This window comes from Epinephelus fuscoguttatus, linkage group LG20 (assembly GCF_011397635.1).
Source record: "Epinephelus fuscoguttatus linkage group LG20, E.fuscoguttatus.final_Chr_v1".
Lineage (NCBI taxonomy): Eukaryota > Metazoa > Chordata > Actinopteri > Perciformes > Serranidae > Epinephelus > Epinephelus fuscoguttatus.
The window spans coordinates 6,090,805-6,110,017 of record NC_064771.1 but is presented as its reverse complement, the minus strand read 5'-3'; the positions used below and the strand labels follow the sequence as shown (position 1 = coordinate 6,110,017).

At 41.1% G+C, this 19,213-nt stretch overlaps 1 protein-coding gene across 2 annotated transcripts; it reads right to left on the bottom strand.

Annotated features, from left to right (window-relative positions):
- Positions 1-240: 240 nt before the first annotated feature.
- tdrkh (tudor and KH domain containing) lies at positions 241-19,103 on the bottom strand. Of its 2 annotated transcripts, none has more exons than XM_049563652.1 (14): positions 19,007-19,103; positions 15,507-15,667; positions 15,278-15,369; positions 13,170-13,371; positions 11,463-11,602; positions 11,031-11,358; positions 9,901-10,067; positions 8,625-8,800; positions 6,935-6,999; positions 6,676-6,827; positions 6,479-6,589; positions 4,926-4,980; positions 882-963; positions 241-791 (listed from the first exon to the last, which is right to left on the bottom strand). In XM_049563652.1, exons 2-13 carry the CDS (start codon positions 15,634-15,636, stop codon positions 908-910), a joined length of 1,674 nt encoding a protein of 557 aa, XP_049419609.1. In that variant the 5' UTR covers positions 15,637-15,667; positions 19,007-19,103; the 3' UTR covers positions 241-791; positions 882-907. The 2 variants fall into 2 exon arrangements, with proteins under 2 accessions (XP_049419609.1, XP_049419608.1); XM_049563651.1 differs by lacking the exon at positions 19,007-19,103 and adding an exon at positions 17,850-18,955.
- Between the last annotated feature and the right edge of the window lie 110 nt (positions 19,104-19,213).

Below are 19,213 nucleotides of genomic sequence, written 5' to 3'. Positions count from 1 at the left end.
CCCCTCATAAGTAATAAACAAACCCTAAAGCAATTAAGATTTTTGCTAAAGGTGGGACGGCTTGAGAATTTACTCTTTACTCTTGTAATTTAACTACCTGCTAAAGGCAGCATTGGGGGAAAATGGTCATAATTTTGAACCCATTGCTCTTCTTTATCCATTTTTATCTTGAAATCTGTATTTATAGTATGAACAGCATTTCCAAGTAAAAGTCACAGACCAACCGTGTGACATAAAATAAATCCTTTATTATATATAGTGCAGTCTGTAACACTTCTGAAGAAAAACAACAACTTTCCTCTGTCCTTAGTTAATAGTACAGTAGATTCCATATTTTTATACTGAACACAATCTGTGGACCATATTCAATAACACTGTAAGCCTTCATTTCCAAAATATAGTAACTTGTAAAGCCCAATATGTAGGCCATTAAATCTTAATATACATACAAGTAGAGAAAAAAATAGACGATATTAGCTAACCAGCTGCCTTCTAGTTCCAGTAGCTCATCACAGTGCTTTTCAAAAATAATACTGGCATTCTGTTTTTGTTCCTCTTTTCTTGAACACAAAATATAGTAACAACACTTATACACAAAGCAGCATCAGGTGCAACAGAACAGCATAAAGGCAAAACATATGAATTGTACTGAAGTAACAACAATAAAGTGAAGTATGGCTGAAGAACTGTTGGTAAGGCTTCACAATGAGGATTTATGTGGTTGAGTTTGGGTCAGACAAGGAAATGTCTCCATCTCATCTGAGCTGATGCCGAGGAGTGGATGGTCAGTGCTGGAGGATGAGAAGTTGTTACTTTCACAAAACATAATGGTTCATAAATCCATTCTTTAGAAAACTCATTCGTTCATCAGGAAGCAATACCTTGATATTTGTCTACGTCTTTGGGCTCAGAGCAGATCGTCTTCTATGACATCATCGACGCTTCCTGAGATTGAAGCAGCTTCTGAGATATAAAATAAAACACTATTGTTGATGGTCTTCAACAATCATTCTACCAACAACATTACAAACAGACTTTGATTTTTCTATCCGCCACAGTGAAGATGGTTGACAGAGAATCACGATGTAATGACCTACAGATGTGTAATAACTTGTGACACTAAGGCCCTCTGATTTCACTGGAAATGCAATCAATAATTAGTTTATTAACTACTTACAGGACTGGACATTGAACTTGATTACATTTCCACCAACAGAAATGTGTCTGTGGCTTATTTGGGTTTTTCATCACATGGTGTAGAACTTATGAGCTCATTCCACCTATTTAAAACACAAAATGCTAAAAATCCTACATTTGACAAAAACATGGCCTTTCAAAGTTGATATGTCTCATGTATTACCATGTTTATATAACCAGCAGATGCAGACAAACATTAGCATTAATTTAAGTTCAATAGTCACTTTCCTTTTAGCTCTGGTTTTGGTCTCCACCAACTCCTGAGGGAAATATGGCTGTTAAGCTGCTAAAGGCTCCACTATGTTCGCCAGCTAGTCTTTTCCTTTGTCTATATAGACAAACACAAGAGACATAAGTATTTCAATTTCATCAGCCACTGAATACTCAATAATGAACATCACTGATTGCATAGCATTGAAATATTGCTGAAAATCATACATTCCTGATTTGCAATTCTGAAAGCTGAATTTGAATGTTTTTCCTCAGTGTTAAAATTCTAGTTTTATTATTTAAAAAATAAATTTGATTTGATTCAGATTAAAAATTCAAGTTGAAAACACTCAAATAAAACATCAGTCAAATTTGCCTGGCCAAATTCAAATCTAAAAATTTATGTTGAAAATATTCAGAACAACTAAATTCAGATACATCATTTTCAAAGTAAAACAGCAATGCTATAAATTCAGTGGCGTATAAATTTTAATATAAAGTGGTCAGTGGCTGTTAAAATTAAAATACTCATGTCTCTTTATTGCATCCATGTGTCTGTCTCGTGGATGTGTAAAGAGAATCTGATGCAGTGCTGGAGGACCCCATTCACTCCAATGAAACCTGCTCAGTGGTGCTTGAAGCCAAAAAAGGTTAGACTTAGCTGTATCTTCTGCTCTGGTTCCAAGAGGCTAACTTCCATCTTTAGCACTCCGCTAAGTTGAATGGGTATAAAATCATTTAATCAAGCAGCTCTTCTAGACTTTTTGAAACATCATCAGACCGAGAAGATCAAAACAAGACAGAAATCAGTCATTTTGTTGGGGTTTTGATGTTTAAAAAAAATGTATTCACTGATATACAGACATCTCTTTCCCAAAGTAAGTCTATGGGAAAATTGTTTTTGTGCCCCATGGCATCACATGAAACACCAAGAAGCTGTAATACCATGGTTTGGCCACTATGTCATTACTGGCTTCAACTCCCGATGCTGTTCCTGGGGGCCTGGTCTGTCTGCTGTTTGCTGCTGAGCAGGTAGTGTACAGTGGGTTTCTCAGAGCTTTTTCCCTGAAAACAGCTGCCTGCTGCTAGAAACCAGGTTGTTGAGAGCAGAGAGACTGAACCAAAACGGCAGAGTTGAGTTGTTTCAAATAATCAATCAATCAACTTTATTTATATAGCACTTTTCATACAAATAGAATGCAACAGAAAGTGCTTTACACAATAAAAGCAATCAAAGAATCAAAGATAACTCCAAGACTTTTCACTTGTTGACAGGGTTTTAGTGCCAGCTCTTGGAGTTTTGTGTTGAGTTTCTCTCTCTGAGCTTCAGAACCAATAGCTAAGACCTCGGTTTTGTCCTGGTTGAGTTAAAGAAAGTTTATAATAATAATAACAATGACATAAAATAAACAACTGTAACTTCAACCTTGCAATCACTTGGAAGTCAAGTGGCAGGTTGGCCTTATTTCAGTGTATTGAGAAGGAGATATTTCTGCCAAGTTCCTCCATTATCCAGCTTACCTCTCTGCCCTTCCACATGCAAATGAGGAAAGCCTGAGGCAAAGAGGCAAACAGCCTTACCCTTCAAGGCATGGAAAGCCTAAGGCAGGGAGAGTAACAGTGAAGACCCCCCGGAAACAGAACAGAGCAGCATCAATGACAAACAGAAATGACATCGATAAGTCAGACACAACATGAAAAGGAGGAGCTGGGGTGAAAGCGGATTGCAGAGCGGCTTGTAGGGGAAGCAGCAACAGTGGGCAGGCCAAAGCAGTTTAAATAGGGCACCCTGAATGAGATTCGCCAGTAGTTGCATTAGAAAGGAATCGTGATCTATCAGCTGACTCCCTTTCTTCAATCAGTTGATCCATCAGTGGATTGGGCTGCTTGAGATCAACTGATGTAGCTGGGATGTGAGCTGAGCTTGACATCGTGTCCTGCCTGAACTAATGCTATGCTCAATTAACATTTCTGTTGCACTTCTACATGAAGAGTCTTGGCTGGACGTCACATCATGCTCAGGTGAGTGGTTTATTTTCTCTTCTGCTTCTGTATGAAATGTTTTACCTGCTGTGTCAGAACAGGTACCAACTCCATGTTTTTCCCTGAAATGTTTTTTCAGCGTGTTATGTCTCTCCTAGGCTCAGTGAGTGCCATGTAATTAATATCTCAATAGTCCTTAGGGACAACAGCAGCTGCACAATCATGCAAGACAATTCCTTTGTTATCTCTGCTGTCATCTCTTCTTTTATCCTCTTCATCTCCTTGTTAACAAATATTCTTCCCATACTCATCACTTTGACTGGTGTCCCAGCTTGTGTGGGAGTGGGCAGATGTGGGGGATGTGTTGATTCAGCTCTTCACCAGACCTACCTCCTCCATGCTTGAGACCTGACAGGAGTAAAAACTCTCTGCCTTTCTATCTGGACTCAACATTTCATTCTCGGTGATTCCTTCTATAAGGGTGTTGTCCCCAGTAATCATATCACTGGTTAACTCCCGAAGGCATGAACTCAATTATTAAAGGGGTAGCTTGGATTTTTTTGAAGTGGGGTTGTATCAGGTACTTATCCATAGTTAATGTATTGCCTACAGTAGATGTAAGTCAGCAGGACCTTCATTTGGAGAAGCAGGCACAAGTACAGACACGGAAGCTAAGCAATGTACTGCTGTGGACAGGGGCAGGTGCAAAATGTATTTTAGCCAACTTAAAAAATCCTTATCACTTTTAAGGGCAGGCTATTGAGAATATTTTTTTGAAGCCGTTAATGGCTTCTGTTGGAAACAGACTGTCTGCGGCAATGTAAAGCAGTGAAAATATTCACTATATAGCATACACTTAAACTAATACTGATTATTTTAGGTGGTGCTGACCGCCATCTACTGTAGGGAATACACTGACTATAGGTAAGTACCTCATACAACTCCACTTCAAAAGATCAAACTATCCTTTAAGGAAAGAAACGAAAGTTGTGAGTTTGTGTTGTGCAGCATTGGTGCAGCAACATCGTAGTAACGGCAGCTGGTGGTGTGGGTTATTGTGGGTGATGACTCAACAATGTGAATCATTTTGGCTACGCTTGAGTGGGCAAAGCTTAGTGACTAGAGAAGAGGGACTGTGTTTGATGCCGACAATATGTTGCTCCACAGATCTCAGGATATGGTTATAACATGTAGTTGACACTGATGATGCCTGCTAAGACGACCCATCTTCACTTCGCTGCATTTAATCAACACCACCAAAAAAGAACACTAATACATGGAAAGAAAAAATGCATTGATTCAGTCACTTCTTGACCAATTTCCCTTAGATAGATAGATAGATAGATAGATAGATAGATAGATTTATTGTGCTTTTCAAGAGAATTATTTTCACATTCCGTACAGCCACGAGAATAGGCATACATTACACAGGCAACTTCACAAGTTACAAAGACAACATCAATACCACAGACGTATACCCGCCACCATACACATATCCATTCCACACAGTTACAATCTTTTCATTCTCTACTCACCTGATAAGCTGATGCAGGAGAGACTTAGCTCTGATGATGCTCCTATCACGTCATTCTATAGGAGGACAAGAAAGAAGATAGAGGAGTGTTTAGAAATGTTTAAAAAAGCCCGTTGTAGTGAAGGTATTGAGTAGGCAACATTGTGTTTGGTTAAAAAAATAGACACACGAGTTACTTTCCATTTCTAAATTTTAACTGCAGAGGTCAGTACAAGAGGATCTGTTAGCTGGAGTTTGGTTGATCTGCTTTAAGATGTTATGAATACCTAAAAGGGTCACAAAGCTGCCCTAAAAACTGCAGAGAAGGCTACACCCTCTGATTTTTAACATTAACCTCCAAATTCCCTAATTTCTTCTAGCTCATGGTTGACTTTGTTAGCATCATTGGTGAAAACAGTTTAGACAAAGCAGTTAATGGTCTTCACATTGACAGATGTTCGATGACTCTGCAGCCATCTAGTGACTCTAGCTATACTTTTTAAAAACAGAATTTTCTGATAATCGCCTTACTTTAGAAGGTGAAGGATTAAAGTTTTGCTTAAAGGGACAGTTCATCCCAAAGTTAAAAATACATATTTTTCCTCTTACCTATAGTGCTAATTATCAATCTAGACCTTCACCCACCAACTGCATCACAGCACAGAAATAAGTGTGCGTCTACAATTTGCTCACCTAGCACCACTGAGCTAGCTTACATTACAGCCCAGCCAAGGAGCACACAGTAGTGTTTACATCTCACGCTGTCACAAGCATGAGCCACTCATCCATGAGTACATGCACACTTCCTTCTGTGCAGTGATACTGTTGGCAGGTGTAGTTTGGTAGAAAGAAAATAGTTCCTACATGAAACTGCTCACAACAAGGTCTGTGGATTACCTTGAGTAACCAGGTCATGAATTCTGAAAAGAGACACTGCTGTCGAGTTTTTCAGATGTATCTTTTTGACAATTTCAGCTCAACAAGCAGAGTGCCATCTAGTTCTATCATACTGGAGAGAAGGCAGACATCTTTACTTTACCCAGCCACCAGCTTGATGTCCTTCCTAGGCATCCTTGCAAGTTGAATTAGACGTTAACACGAATAAGCCTTTACAGCTACTCTGCTAAAGTTTATTCACACAGTTTGCATTCAGCAGCTCACACAAGACACAAACCCAGTCTCCTGGGTGAAAGTTCTGCACTCATTCATCCAACATGAATGCAGACTTTGCCAGTCTTTACACCATGTCAGCTGACTTTCTTGCTGTACATTTGTGAGTTTTTTCTCGTAAATTTACCACTTTAATCTTGGAAATGCTGAGTTTTTTTCTTGGATTATTAGTCCCCTCCCTCGGCTCTGTGCTTTTTTATTTTTTTATTTTTTTACCAACAATACGAAATACACTAATGCAGATTCTGCACAAATATTCAAGTAAAGGAACATTCTTGTTTCTATTATTCTTGGTTTCCATAGAAACGTTAAGTGACCCTTTAGTGTCAACTAACTCCAGTTAACAGTTTTTCGCCCCCAGTGTTAATGAGGCCAATAAGAATTTCAGTGTGTTCAGTGACTCACCAGCATCCTCTGTAGACAGCCAAGATTGTCACCCTCAGTCCTCCCGTTCACCGCCTCCTGGAAGCTGACAGCATGGCCCAGCCGTACGAGCTCCTCACCAATATCTATGGTCTAGGATGGAGAGGAAACAGCAGACAGGATGAGAAACAAAGCAAACAGAATAACATAGATAGATAACAGATGAAGCACTGGCTGACCTTGCCCTCACTGTTGTCGTAGAGCTTGACACTGGGCCAGGAGGAGATGTCAGAGTGAGAGTAGCTGCAGAGTTTGGCCTGCAGAGGTCTCCAGGAGGCACAGTATGTTAGCTGCTCAAACATATCCAGGGCTGCCTCAGTCCAAATCTCTCCTTAGGAATGGGAAGACAATTTAGTAATTTACATTTGAGATTTTTGACTTTCAACAGTTTCTCTGTTATATGCCTGAATGATGCAGTTTTTAAGACAGGAGCTTTACCTTTTGGTCTCACTCCTGCTAAGTTGCACTCAATAGCTTGGAATGGTAAGCTGAGGAAGTCACTCCTGTAATATTAATGCAGCAAAAGCAAAAGCTGTTAAGAACTGTGCCATTTTTTTCACTGCGGCCACATACAATAACATGCACTCTGCAGCTGCTTTATGGCACATCAGAACACCTGGTTCCTGCCAAAGCTCCTTCAGGTGTGAACAAACAAGAGCACGTGTGCTTTTCAGGTGCAGAATCTGTCCCAGACACATGACAAACGCATCTCATGAACATGTTTCAAAACACGAGGGGGTGAAGACTTGTATGAGACAGACAATCAGGTCAAAAGTTGTGGGGTCTGCACTTGACCACTCATTTCTAAATTGCAATTATTACCGTCAGGTAACTGTGTGTGGTAATTCTGCGATCAAAGGCTAATCATACAGGGGTGGGGACACAATGTCAAAAATCAATCTCTTTCTGACCACACCCCTTTTGATTTATGTTTTTTTTTCATACATGCTCACCCATATGAGGAAGTGTGTGGTTTGATGACCAACCATTCAAGAGACAGGGGCCCTAAATACTGAGCCGTATTAGACACCCACCCCTCCTAAGGACACAGATATCCTTTTTAAAAATAAACATGACAGTACTGTTCTCTGATTGTTGGAAATCTTAAAAGCAAGGTTATCCACTATTTCAATACTTTCTGTAAGGGCTGCATGATGAGATGAAGATATGTTGCTGAATATTGCAATTGTTATATTACTTGCTAGATATTAAAGTTTACCAAGTTCTTGCACAGTACCTGTGGTACCACATCATCTCTCCTGTATCCAAAATTTTACCAGACGGCTGACGTGCGTTTTTTAGGCTGTTGTCTTCACTCATCACACTTTCCTTCTTTAACTATGCAGATCAGCACAGCAGCACTAGACAAACAAGCCTCACTCTAATGCATGAAAATTCTGACCAATAAGACAATGCCTGATGAAGAGGGCTCTATCTGATTTGCTACAGCATGACATGTATTATATAAAATAAGCGTCTACAAACAGAATGTAATTCATACCCTTCTCTCTGCTAAGACACAATTAGAAAGGACGGATGCTAAAAACCATTGATTACTCTTTCAGTGAAGATATGAACACTGTAGTAAGACAGGCTTGAAAAAATACTAACATATTCCTTAAACCCACAATAACAGATTTTTTTGACCGCCTGAGGGCAGCAGAAACAAGTTGTGAACACAACAGTGACACGGGCTGAACTTAAATGTCCGGATGTCACCGCACTTGCAGACTGGCGGACTTTGCAGGCGTTTACTCACAAAACATGAATGAATTATCTTTTATTAGGAGTTGTGTTTGGGTCCACCTGATCAATTTAAGTCTAATGTTCACTCTCTTTTAGCTTTTTTTTGGTCTCTACGAACCCCTGAGGAAAATATCTGTCGCTTTAGCTGCTAAATACACCACTGTGTTTACCAGCTGGTCTCTGTCTACTGTTTGCTGCTGAGCAGGTAATGTACAATGGGTTTTATAAACTGCCTACTGTAGTGTGATGCTGCAGATCTTCTATTGAAAACAGACTTTCTTTGACTGGATCTTCATTCTATACATTTACAATTAAGAGTAACATTAATTAAAAGAAAATGCAGTGGAGGTATTACTCCTATGCATAGACATTTGTCTCTTACCTCATACGGCAGAGGCTGTCTCTGGGCAGCTCTCCGTTGTCCCCAAAGTCAACATAGTAAAGGTCCACCAGTCCAGAGCTCAGGACTCCCAGCACCCTGGCCCTGTTCCATGAGCCGTGGTCTTTGTATGGAGCAGCCACAATGTCCCCCACCACTATGGTCTCCACCCTCTGCTCCTACAGAGAAGGAAGTGACTTGTTATTTCTATTACTTTGCCATCATCGAGCAGGGGCTTTTAAAGTGACACTCAATAACGGACGCTACGTCAACAATTATAAATGAAAGTTTTGACAGCATTTTGGGTGCAGGAGGCTCATCTCGCTACATAGCATGCAGACCCATTTGCAGAAAGAGCGAGCTCAAATCCATGAGAAGAGCAAAATCTCAAAAGATGATGAACTGGATGACATGTGAAACTTTGTGGCAGAACCAGTAATATTCATTTAACCCACATTCAAAAAAGAAAGGAGAAAAAAATGAGGGTAACACTGTAAATCTCTGCTACTGGTGTTCCTGTGTCGTGCAGAGCAGAGTTACAAGTGACTGTGGACATTATAAGAGCAGCATGGTGGTGCGGTTGTTAGCACTGTCCCCTCAAAGCGAGAGGGTTCTTGTGTGGGAACGCGCAGCAGAAAACACAGACATGGGGGGTAATTTCTAAATCACATGAGGTCCCCTGGTAAGAGAGTGTACTAATTTTGATACAAATTGCAGCAATCATGCACTAAGGGTTTTAAATTACTTTAATTGCCTCTGTAGAGGCCATTTATCCATTTGTTTGCCTTTCTGTTTTTTTTTGGTGTAATATACTTTCTGTACACTGGGTGGCAGTAACCTGTAATGAGACTGCACTTATACATGAAGAGTAATGCAGCCAGGTGGGTTGTATGCCAGGAGAAACACAGCTTTTAGACTGTGGCCATAGCATCTGCAGGTACTGTGGCAGTAACTTACATTAGGTTAAGCTATTAAACTGTGGGACTGATGATGTTCTACCTGGCTGCAAAAAGCATAGTAAGTATTTGAAAGTAATTAATGAAGTGGCAGAGAGCAGAGGTAAATGTTTGTTGACATTTTGGTTTGAACAGCTGATGCCTGCATCATGTGTCAATTCAGTCTGCCATCATTGCAGCCCCAGTGACTTAATGGAGAGCCACTGTAGCTTCTATGAGCTGCGTGTCACAGCCATTCCTGCAGCTGCTACTGCTGACTGAGTCCCCTGGGGATTTTTGTTAGTTACTCAGTTTTTAGTAAAGAAAGTAGGATTAGTCCTTACAGTGGGGTTGCAACTGTTGTAAAAGCGGTTCATCTCCTCTGTCAGTTTGTCCAGCTGAAGGGAACGAACCCCCAGGATCTGGATCCAGAAGTGGTTTGGGTTCTCCGATGCAGAGACATAGACTTCTAGATGTTCATCAGGCTGGAAGCTCAGGTCTGGACTGGGAACTGCATGACATAGGTAAAATAGAATTACCACATCGCGGTTGTATGTCTCTGCGAATCAGTCAAGTTGCACTTACAGTTAACATCCATGTCTGTGAAAACACGGATGCTTTATACACATCTTCCCCACGGCAGCAACAGAAGATCTATACTGTACGTTAGCACAATTTCAAGGTGAACAACAAAGCTTAGTGTCACTAATTCAGTATCTGACTAATGTCTCCCCTTCTGTTCCTGAGTTATGGCATTGAATAATGGACAAAAAAGTGTCACAGTGAAGTTGACCTTTGACCTTTTGGATATGTAATATCATCCTTGTATCATAGTGACCTGTTAGACATTGGTGTGTAATTTTATCAAAATTAGCACATCATCTCTTTAGCTATGGCCAAAAACATGTTCTGATAGGCCACAGTGAACTTTGACCTTCAACCACCAAATTCTAATTGATTCATTCTTGAATCCAAGTAGACATTTGTGCCAAATTTAAGGAAAGTTCCTCAAGGCAATCTTGAGACTGTGTTCATGAGAATGAGATGGATAAAGGCCACAGTGACCTTCATCTTTGGCAACCAATTTCTAGTTAGTTCATCGCTGATTCCAAGATGATGTTTGTGTCAAATTTCAAGAAATTCCCTCAAAGTGTACTTGAGATATTGTGTTTACAAAAATTTGATGGATGCAAGGTCACAGTGGCCTTGACCTTTGACTGCAAAATTTAATCAGTTGAATTCAAGTGGACATTTGTGCCAAATTAAGGAAAGCCCCTCAAGGCATTCTTGAGATATCGTGCTCGCGGGACTGACAGACAATGGAAGGACAACCTGAAAACATACTGCTTCCAGTCACGGCTACATCCCGAGCGAAGGCATGAAAATCTTTGATTGGCATAACCGAGTTCAACGACAGATTACAGTTGCAGTGTGGAGTCTTTTCAAGACTCAATTACAGAGAGGCTGAACTCACTTTCAAACTTGGAAATTTCAGATAGAGAGTCAGCAGAGACACTCTCCTCCTCTTCTTCCTGGTTGTTGTCTGTGCTGGTGATTTTCAGCTCCTTGAACTTGTCAAAAATAGTTTCTGGTTCTCCTGTGGTTCCATTGGCATGGATAAGCCCATTCTTCTCTGTCTGGGCGTATGGACCATTGTTGTTCAGGCCCACTGGTGCTTCAGTCTCTTTACTGTCTTGCCTCTGATTCGCTGCAGTATTGCCACGTTTCTGCCGCTGGGCAGATGACTGTGTGATCTTTGTCCTCACCATCGTGTCCTCTTTGACTTTTTCTAGAATCAGCTCCTGCAAACACATCACCAAAGCAGGAGTTACATTTATTTCAATCAGATGTCAAAAAAAGTGGACTGACAAAACATAGGTAGTCCAGATGAGTGAATCCTTCTCACCTTGGCCTGTTGCACCTCTTGCCTGGTCCCTGTGATTGTCACACTGCCCTTGGCCCCAGGACCGTGTATCTTCTCTTTGGAACAAGCTACTCTGGCTCCTGTGGTCCTGGTGATTAGTTTCAAACTCTCTCCACCACGGCCTGCAACACACATGCACACAGAAGTATGGACACTTGGTTTAGGCAAACAGTACACAGGGCAAAAAAACAATTTTAGGTTTTTCTTACTGTGAACTAATCCCATATGCAGAGACAACCAAGCAATGAATGTATCCTGCTGACATGTGTTGTGTGTGTATCTAAAGCTTCATATATCTCCTTCCTCTGTACCATAGAGCTCCACTGTTGTTAAAAAAAAAAAAAAAACACTATTAAAAACTCATCAGCATTTAGATTTAAACTTTAGTACAACTTGAATCCTGAAGCTGCATGAACACTTCGAACAAGCGGTATACACAACATCTGACATGCTGTCACCTGATATAGTTAATACGGCTAACATGTTAGCAAACAACTGCTTATTTACACATCCAGCAGACACAGAGCAAACTTATCATTCATTTGGAGTTATGTTTGTGACAATATGACGAATCTAAGTCCAACACTCAATCTCCTTTTATTTCTGATTTAGTTTCCAGTGACCCTGAGGGAAAAATATCTGGCTCTTAAACTGCTGAATGCTCCACTATATTCACCATCCAGTAGTGATCCAACATATTTAAATCTCTCCAGTCATAATGTCCAGTGATGATCATGCTGGAGAATATGTAGGCCTAACACCGTGTCCTAACAGCATGCGAGTGTCACTTTCTGTCAGCACTGAAACCAATGCACTGCTGTTACATCATGTAAACAAACCTTTAATCTGTGCGTGTTTAAGATCATACTGACGTTACCACTTAAAAGATGGGTGAGTACTTGCTACCTTCTCACGTCCGTACTTTTTAAACAGAAACCACTCGTTTTATATTGAGACATTTACTGGATATGAAATACAATATAGCCAACAGCAGCTAGGTTGTTATTAGTGACAGGCATTTACCAGAAACTTTCAGCTCCCTGTTGAATTCCCTCCAGCCAGCTGCCACCTTATTTAGGTTTTTGCAGCAAATTTTGGAGGTTTACAGAAAAAGTTTTATTTTAACTTCATGAAACACCTGTACCTTATCCTTTGAAGGGCTTTCAAAGCAAGCGACAGGAATACATAATGACAAGGCAAATTTAGCTCAAACAGCATGCTGCGCAGCACTACATTGCTTGGGCCAGTTAGGATATTACAAATGCTGTATAACTGTTCTTGTCTCAGTTCTCACCATTGTGCTACTATAGTGCATAAAGTTGCCGCTTCGCTGGTCGAGTTCAGGTGGTTGATTAACACATACATTTGCAGGTCGGGTAGAGAGGACTGGCTCTCATAAAGGACCAGGTTGGTGAAGTTTTTGATAAACCCTGAGCTGTGCATCACTACCAGCTAGTGTATAACTGTGTCCGTCTGGTGTTTGGTGCTGGACAGGTGGTGTACAGTTGGTTTATCATAATGTTTTTACTGAAAACAGCTGCCTGCAGAGTTGGGTGATAATTCTTTGATGGATCTTTACTACATGTCTAAGTAACACGCAGGCAAATGGAGATCTTAAGATTCCTGAGAGCAAATGAAAAAAGCTTGGGAATCAATCTGATCATCCTCAAAATTTGAAAGCTACTGTACCTATTATACGTCCAAAGGCGGTCTGAGGAACCTCCAAAGCCTCAGTTACTGGTTCACAGTCAGTGACCAGGTTCTCCAGGACACAGCGGGCCAGCAACACCTGCTCCTTAGAGCCCTGCAGCAGGAAACATACAGCCGTCTTACTTCCAGGCTCCCCTGAATCTGACAGAACCCTCACATGAGCTCCAGACTTCTGGGTCACCTATGAGACAAAGAGACAGCAGGAGAGCAGAGTCAGACTGCCTGGAATCACCAGCTGGATTTGAGAAACACACGTTTTTAAGGTTTTGATATGGTTAGATTTGAGAGGTGGGGTGGGGGTGGGTTGATTTGTAAAATCTGCATTTCAAAGCAGGACAATGATTCTGTTTGTTATTCCTCATCTTCTGGGGAGATGCAGGTCATCATATCCTACGACACTCTGCCAGCCAATTCATTCAATCACTCAGAGTATTTACCACACTATTTTGAAATGAAAATGCTTTGCTGAAATATGTATAAAAAAGCTCTTGATGAGACAACATCAAATCTCTTTGGTGATAAAATTAGATTGAACTTCATGATTTTCAATGCTGTAGGAAATAGAATGCAAATGAGAATAAGACAATGGAGTAAATAGGACAGTTCTAGTGAAGATAAAATAATTGCACAAATCAAATTAGAACTGAAATGAGGGTGTAAGGTGAGGTTCTCAAGGTTATGCAAATAAATTTACTCCAGTGACTGCTTCATTAATCGATTAGTCAATGTCTGTTTATACCCGTTTTATAATGCCATTAGAATACTGCTCCCTAATTTAACTACACTGCTCAAAATAATTAAGGGAACAGTTAAATCATACTTCAAATCTTTATGAAGGAAGCATTCAAGTTGAAGATCTTTACTAATGTATCTTGTAGAAATTGTTGAGAACAAAATGATGTTACAATGGTCGATAGAAACCAAAATCATCAACCCACTGAGGGCTGGATTCAAATCACACTGAAAATCAAAGTAAAAATTGAAATCACAGGCTGATTCAACTTATGTGAATTTTATCACAACAACTCGTGATGTGACTCAGTGGTGTGTTTGGCCCCCGCGTGCCTGTATGCCCTCTTTGACAATGTCAGGGCATGTTCCTGACAAATCAGCAGATGGTGTCCTGGGGATCTCTTTCCAGACCTGGATCAGGGCATCAGTGAGCTCCTGGACAGTCTGTGGTGGTACTTGGCAGCGTCACATGCACCTATACATAACATCCCATATGTGCTCAATTGGATTTAGCTCAGGGGAGCGAGAGGGCCAGTCAATGGCATCCGTCATCCAGGAACTGCCTATACATTCTGGTGACATGAGGCCCAGGCATTGTCCTGCACCAGGAGGAACCTGATGCCCCGAGCTGCACGGTGCTGGGCTGTGAGTACAGGTCCCACAGAGGATGTCAGACCCTCATGCCGCCCACATGAAGTCTGTTTCTGACAGTTTGGTCAGAAACATGCACACCAGTAGCCTGCTGGAGGTCATTTTGTAGGGGTCTGGCAGTGCTCCTCCTGTTCCTCCTCACAAAAAGGAACAGATGTCTGTCCTGCTGCTGGGTTGATGCCCTTCTATGCACATGTCCAGCTCTCAACGTCTAACAGCTGGCATCCTGGTATCTCCTCCATGCTCTTGAGACTGTGTTGGGAGACACAGCAATCTGTCTTGCCACTGTACGTATGGATGTGCCATCCTGGAAGAGCTGGACTACCTTTGCAACCTGATTGGGCTGCAGGTACCGCCTCATGCTACCAGTAGTGACAAGGACACTAGCAGAACACAAAACTAGAGCAGAATCAGTCAGGAAGGATAAGGAGAGAGCAACTGTCTGTGGCCACCACATGTAAAACCATTCCCTTTTTGGAGGTTGTCTTGCTTTTGCCTCTCCATTGCACCTGTTGTCACTTTCATTTGCACCAAAGCAGGTGAAACTGATTCACAACCACTTGTACTTCCTAAATGGACACATTGATATCCTTGAAGTTTAACGGACTTGGTGTTTTACTGTGACATTTAACTGTTCCCTTCATTTTTTTGAGCAATGTTCTTTGAGTATATGACAAGACATTATTTGGTATTGAACTACTTACCATGTCCAAAAACTTGGCTTGGTATCTGGATATGTTCCTATAAACTTCTACTGGAAGTGTCATCTTGGACACCTCAGTGTTGGGCCCCTGACCTGTTAATGACAGAAAGGACACAACAGTCACAGGGTCAACGCAAACATAAACGCAAACTGTTACAATTTGTCACGTATATTCAGATATTTACAAATTCAGCTGGTGTAACAATAACTTTTCAACAGCAGATACTCACTGTTGTTGGTGCTGCTTATATGGCGATAAACGATATAGCCCACTGTGGCCCCAACAGAGAGCCCCGCAGCCAGAGCCACCATTTTGCCCGAGCTCAGGGGGCTTTTGTGCCCCTCCTTCACTGCATCCATAACACGCCGTGCACCCAGAGGGATGCTCCACCTAAACACAAACATCACACAGATCTCCTTCCAAATTGTTCTGCAAGTCAGTGCTCATTTTCTTCCAATGTCCGGTCCTGTCAATGAAATGTCTTTATGACAAATCAAGCCTCAGTTATATCTATGCAAAATATGAAATGCAATCAGAATGTATGAGCCGGTGTCATGTACAATCCTCAGGGTTTTGTTGGCTTGCTAGGCAAACTGTACAGTCATGCAGCACAAAGCTTAAAGCATTAGCCAGCCTGAATTCAAACAGTAGACCAGGTGTTCTCAAACATATCCACATTGCAGACCACCTATAAATTTGACTTCTCTGTGGAACCCCAGCTGATTAGATTCTGTCCCACTGACATATATGAGGGTATGGTGATTAGCACTAATGATTTATGTAACTGTCTTGGTAACAGTGTAATGTAGATGACAGTTTACAGAAAAGTTCAACAACAGTAATTTGACAAAAAAACTATATTTATATATTTTGATTCAAGGTCCACTTATCCATTTTCCCCATGGAGAATTCTACCATAAGTGGAACTTGGGATTTTTTTTTTGTCAAACTAGAGGATAAACTTTAAGGTTCATTCCTGACTTTAAAAACAGCAGCTGACAAAACAATTTCACCTATCAGTCCATTGAGTAGCTGTTCTGAGGCTTTATTGTATTTTGCCAAGTTCTTGGGCTCTTTAAGGACTTAACATCCATGTTGCTGAGGGACAAAATTACTTCTTAATCTTACAAATAGAAGTGGAGAAACTATCTACAACAAAAACATCATCTGATTATTAAGTTCATGCGAAATGACTGAAAGCCACACAACAGTTACTAAATGGACTTTGTTAAGGCCCAACAGTCCTTGGCACTGACAGTGGAAGGAACCTATTGATTTGATAGAAGTTTTTTTTTCTGCTGCGCAGTCGCATTTTTTAAGGTTGCTCAGAATCTCCAGAAAATTGGTACGAGCACAAGAACTGGTGCAAACTGCAAAGTTCTGCAGTGATGGGGCTCAGGCATGATCTGCGGGTTTCAAAGCGCTTCCAAACACACACCGTTCCCTTAATATTCCTGAATTTTGAGTGGATCATTGCTCTCATCTTTGAGAACATGTAAAAAATGTTGATTTTTTTTTTTGTCTGACATTTTGGATTTTATGTAAGTGGTATAAAATCTGCAATATAGCATTTCCAGCATCACGCACCCAATGCAGAAAATTACGTCTATGCTCAACGTGAGATATGGAGATGGAGATGAACGGAGTGCACGTTTTCTGAAAGCTTACAGATACAGACGAAACAGAGCAGTACCGTAGATCATGGAGGCAGTGTAGCGTAGTTCTAGCGAGGTACAACTATAGGAGACACTGAAGAAATGAAAATAATGGCGGAACTGAACAAATCGGTAATATATAATAACATAAAGTGAAAAAAGTGAAAAGATTGCTCCGTACACACGTCAACATGTCTATGATGGCTGCACTGAAGTTGTGCATGCAGTGTCTGACGGTTGCAGAAATACATGGTTGCAGCACCCAGGGGTCGGGAAAGCACTCTTGGTGGAAGATGTGAGGGCCAATTGTTTGCTGCTTGCAGCTTTAATGAGGAGATTGTTTTCTCAACTGCATGATAGTTGCTGAGAGTAAAATTCATTGTTCTACTTAAATGTTTCTCATTTTTGCTAGGGACCATCCTGGGAGTACTCATAGGACCCCTGGAGGTCCCAAAACCCCACTTTGAGAACCACTGCAAGGGATTCTTACAATGTAGCCTTTCAAAGACTACATCACCTGCCAAAACAATTAGCCTGCAAAAACGTGCACAAGCAGTCACATACACACAGTGTAGTCGCCTAAATGATTAAACATTTAGTGTATAGTATCCATACACAAACAGCACTGCGCACTTCTTTTAAATGCACCAAGCCAAACTGCAGCGGCCGTGACCCTAACTGCAGGACGCACTGCACTGAAAGCTGCAACTCCTGCTGCATACCATTTACTGAAGTTGGCAACCTCCAGCCATTCCATTAATCACCCAACACTTGCAGCCAATTCTTTCTGTCACACTGCTAAAACTACAACTCACAAACAGACACAGAATGCACTGGAGGTAGGCCAACAGTGAAGAGTATTGAGAGGACGGAGGACCGAGGAGCACACAGCACCACCATGCAGATGCGTGTCTCACTGGGAGAAGAGGGCTCTGGGGCTGTAGTTGAGAAACACATGGGACTTGGACACTCCAACGTCCATCTCGGAAGAATCGTGACTATAAGACACAAATCTTCTCCAATCCCCCGGCTCTGTTTTTTGTATACATCCAAGATCAAGACTACTGACAGACAGGTAGAGGGAGAAGAAAGTTTCAGCATTTCAAGTCACTACATGACAGCAACTTGTCACTCAGACACATTGCACTTTGAGGTCATTTTGTGGAGGACAGAAAATCATCATCATTTCATCAGAAATCATCGTTGGCTTACTTACTTGCTGGTAAAATATGCAAACCGACAATAGGTACAGGTCGATTTTTCTAAAGCGAACCGATCCTAATTTGAAAATGAGTAATTTCACATGGTGTGACTGTCTGAAACACGTAAGAAATATCAGGAAACACGACTTTAAACTTTTCTGAAATTGTTAATGTGTTAAGATAATTTCGGCATTCAAAAGAGTCATCAAAGGGCAATCTGTGTCGATAAAATAGGCCAAATGTCATAAATGTTATGCTGCTTGTATGCGAGACTATGCTGCTTGGTACCGCCGCCAACATGTTGTGTTTTGGTAGGAATAACGGGATAGTTGATAGCATTTTAGCCGAACCGAAATGACACAGAAAGGACTAGTTTTCCCATACATTACCACCATGCCGTCAGTCATATTATATTTCCTGCAGCATCGAGTATAAGCAAAGCATCTTTAGCGTAAATGTTGACATTTTTAAACTGAGTTTGGCGTCACGTCTCTCGACACCACGAAAACAATCTACGCGGCTGGCTGGATAACCTTGGCTTTTATGAACTCCTTAATGCATATTATAGTAGACCACTTATTTGTCAACACGTAGCCGCGAGCAAGTATAACTTAACCTCAAAATGTCCTCAATGTATTTCCTTATTCTGACGAGCTGTCAAAACGACCGCAAACACACTTTCTCCTCTGAGCTAGCCAGGCTAACATAAGCTAGCTGCTGGTTGACACATGCAAGCAAGTCAAACATTTAGAAAAGGTTATCAAATGTCTTAGCACGCGGACATACTCTTACAATACAGCCTTTGTATGACTTTAAGGCCTGACGTTAAATAAAACGAACAGTAAATGCATGTTAAAATGTTTGACACTTACAGACAGACAGACCCTCGCTCTCTTTGAATCGACCCTGCTCCCTGTCCCTGCCCGCATTCGCTGTCAAGCTCGCAGGAGGAAGCGGTAAGTACACCGGAAACTGTATTTACATTTCGGGTATACAGTCTATGGGTTAAAGACATATGTGTGTAAGAATGATAATAATATAAAGTATCAATGCGGATATTTTCGCTGAATAGACTCCTC

Excerpts from the sequence above, each read along its gene's own strand:
- tdrkh (XM_049563651.1), bottom strand. The coding sequence starts at position 17,914 with ATGGACGTTGGAGTGTCCAAGTCCCATGTGTTTCTCAACTACAGCCCC. Across the intron at positions 15,668-17,849 it reads CCCAGAGCCCTCTTCTCCCA|GTGGAGCATCCCTCTGGGTG; the intron begins GTGAGACACGCA and ends GTTTGTGTTTAG. Across the intron at positions 7,000-8,624 it reads GACAGCCTCTGCCGTATGAG|GAGTGACTTCCTCAGCTTAC; the intron begins GTAAGAGACAAA and ends TTAATATTACAG.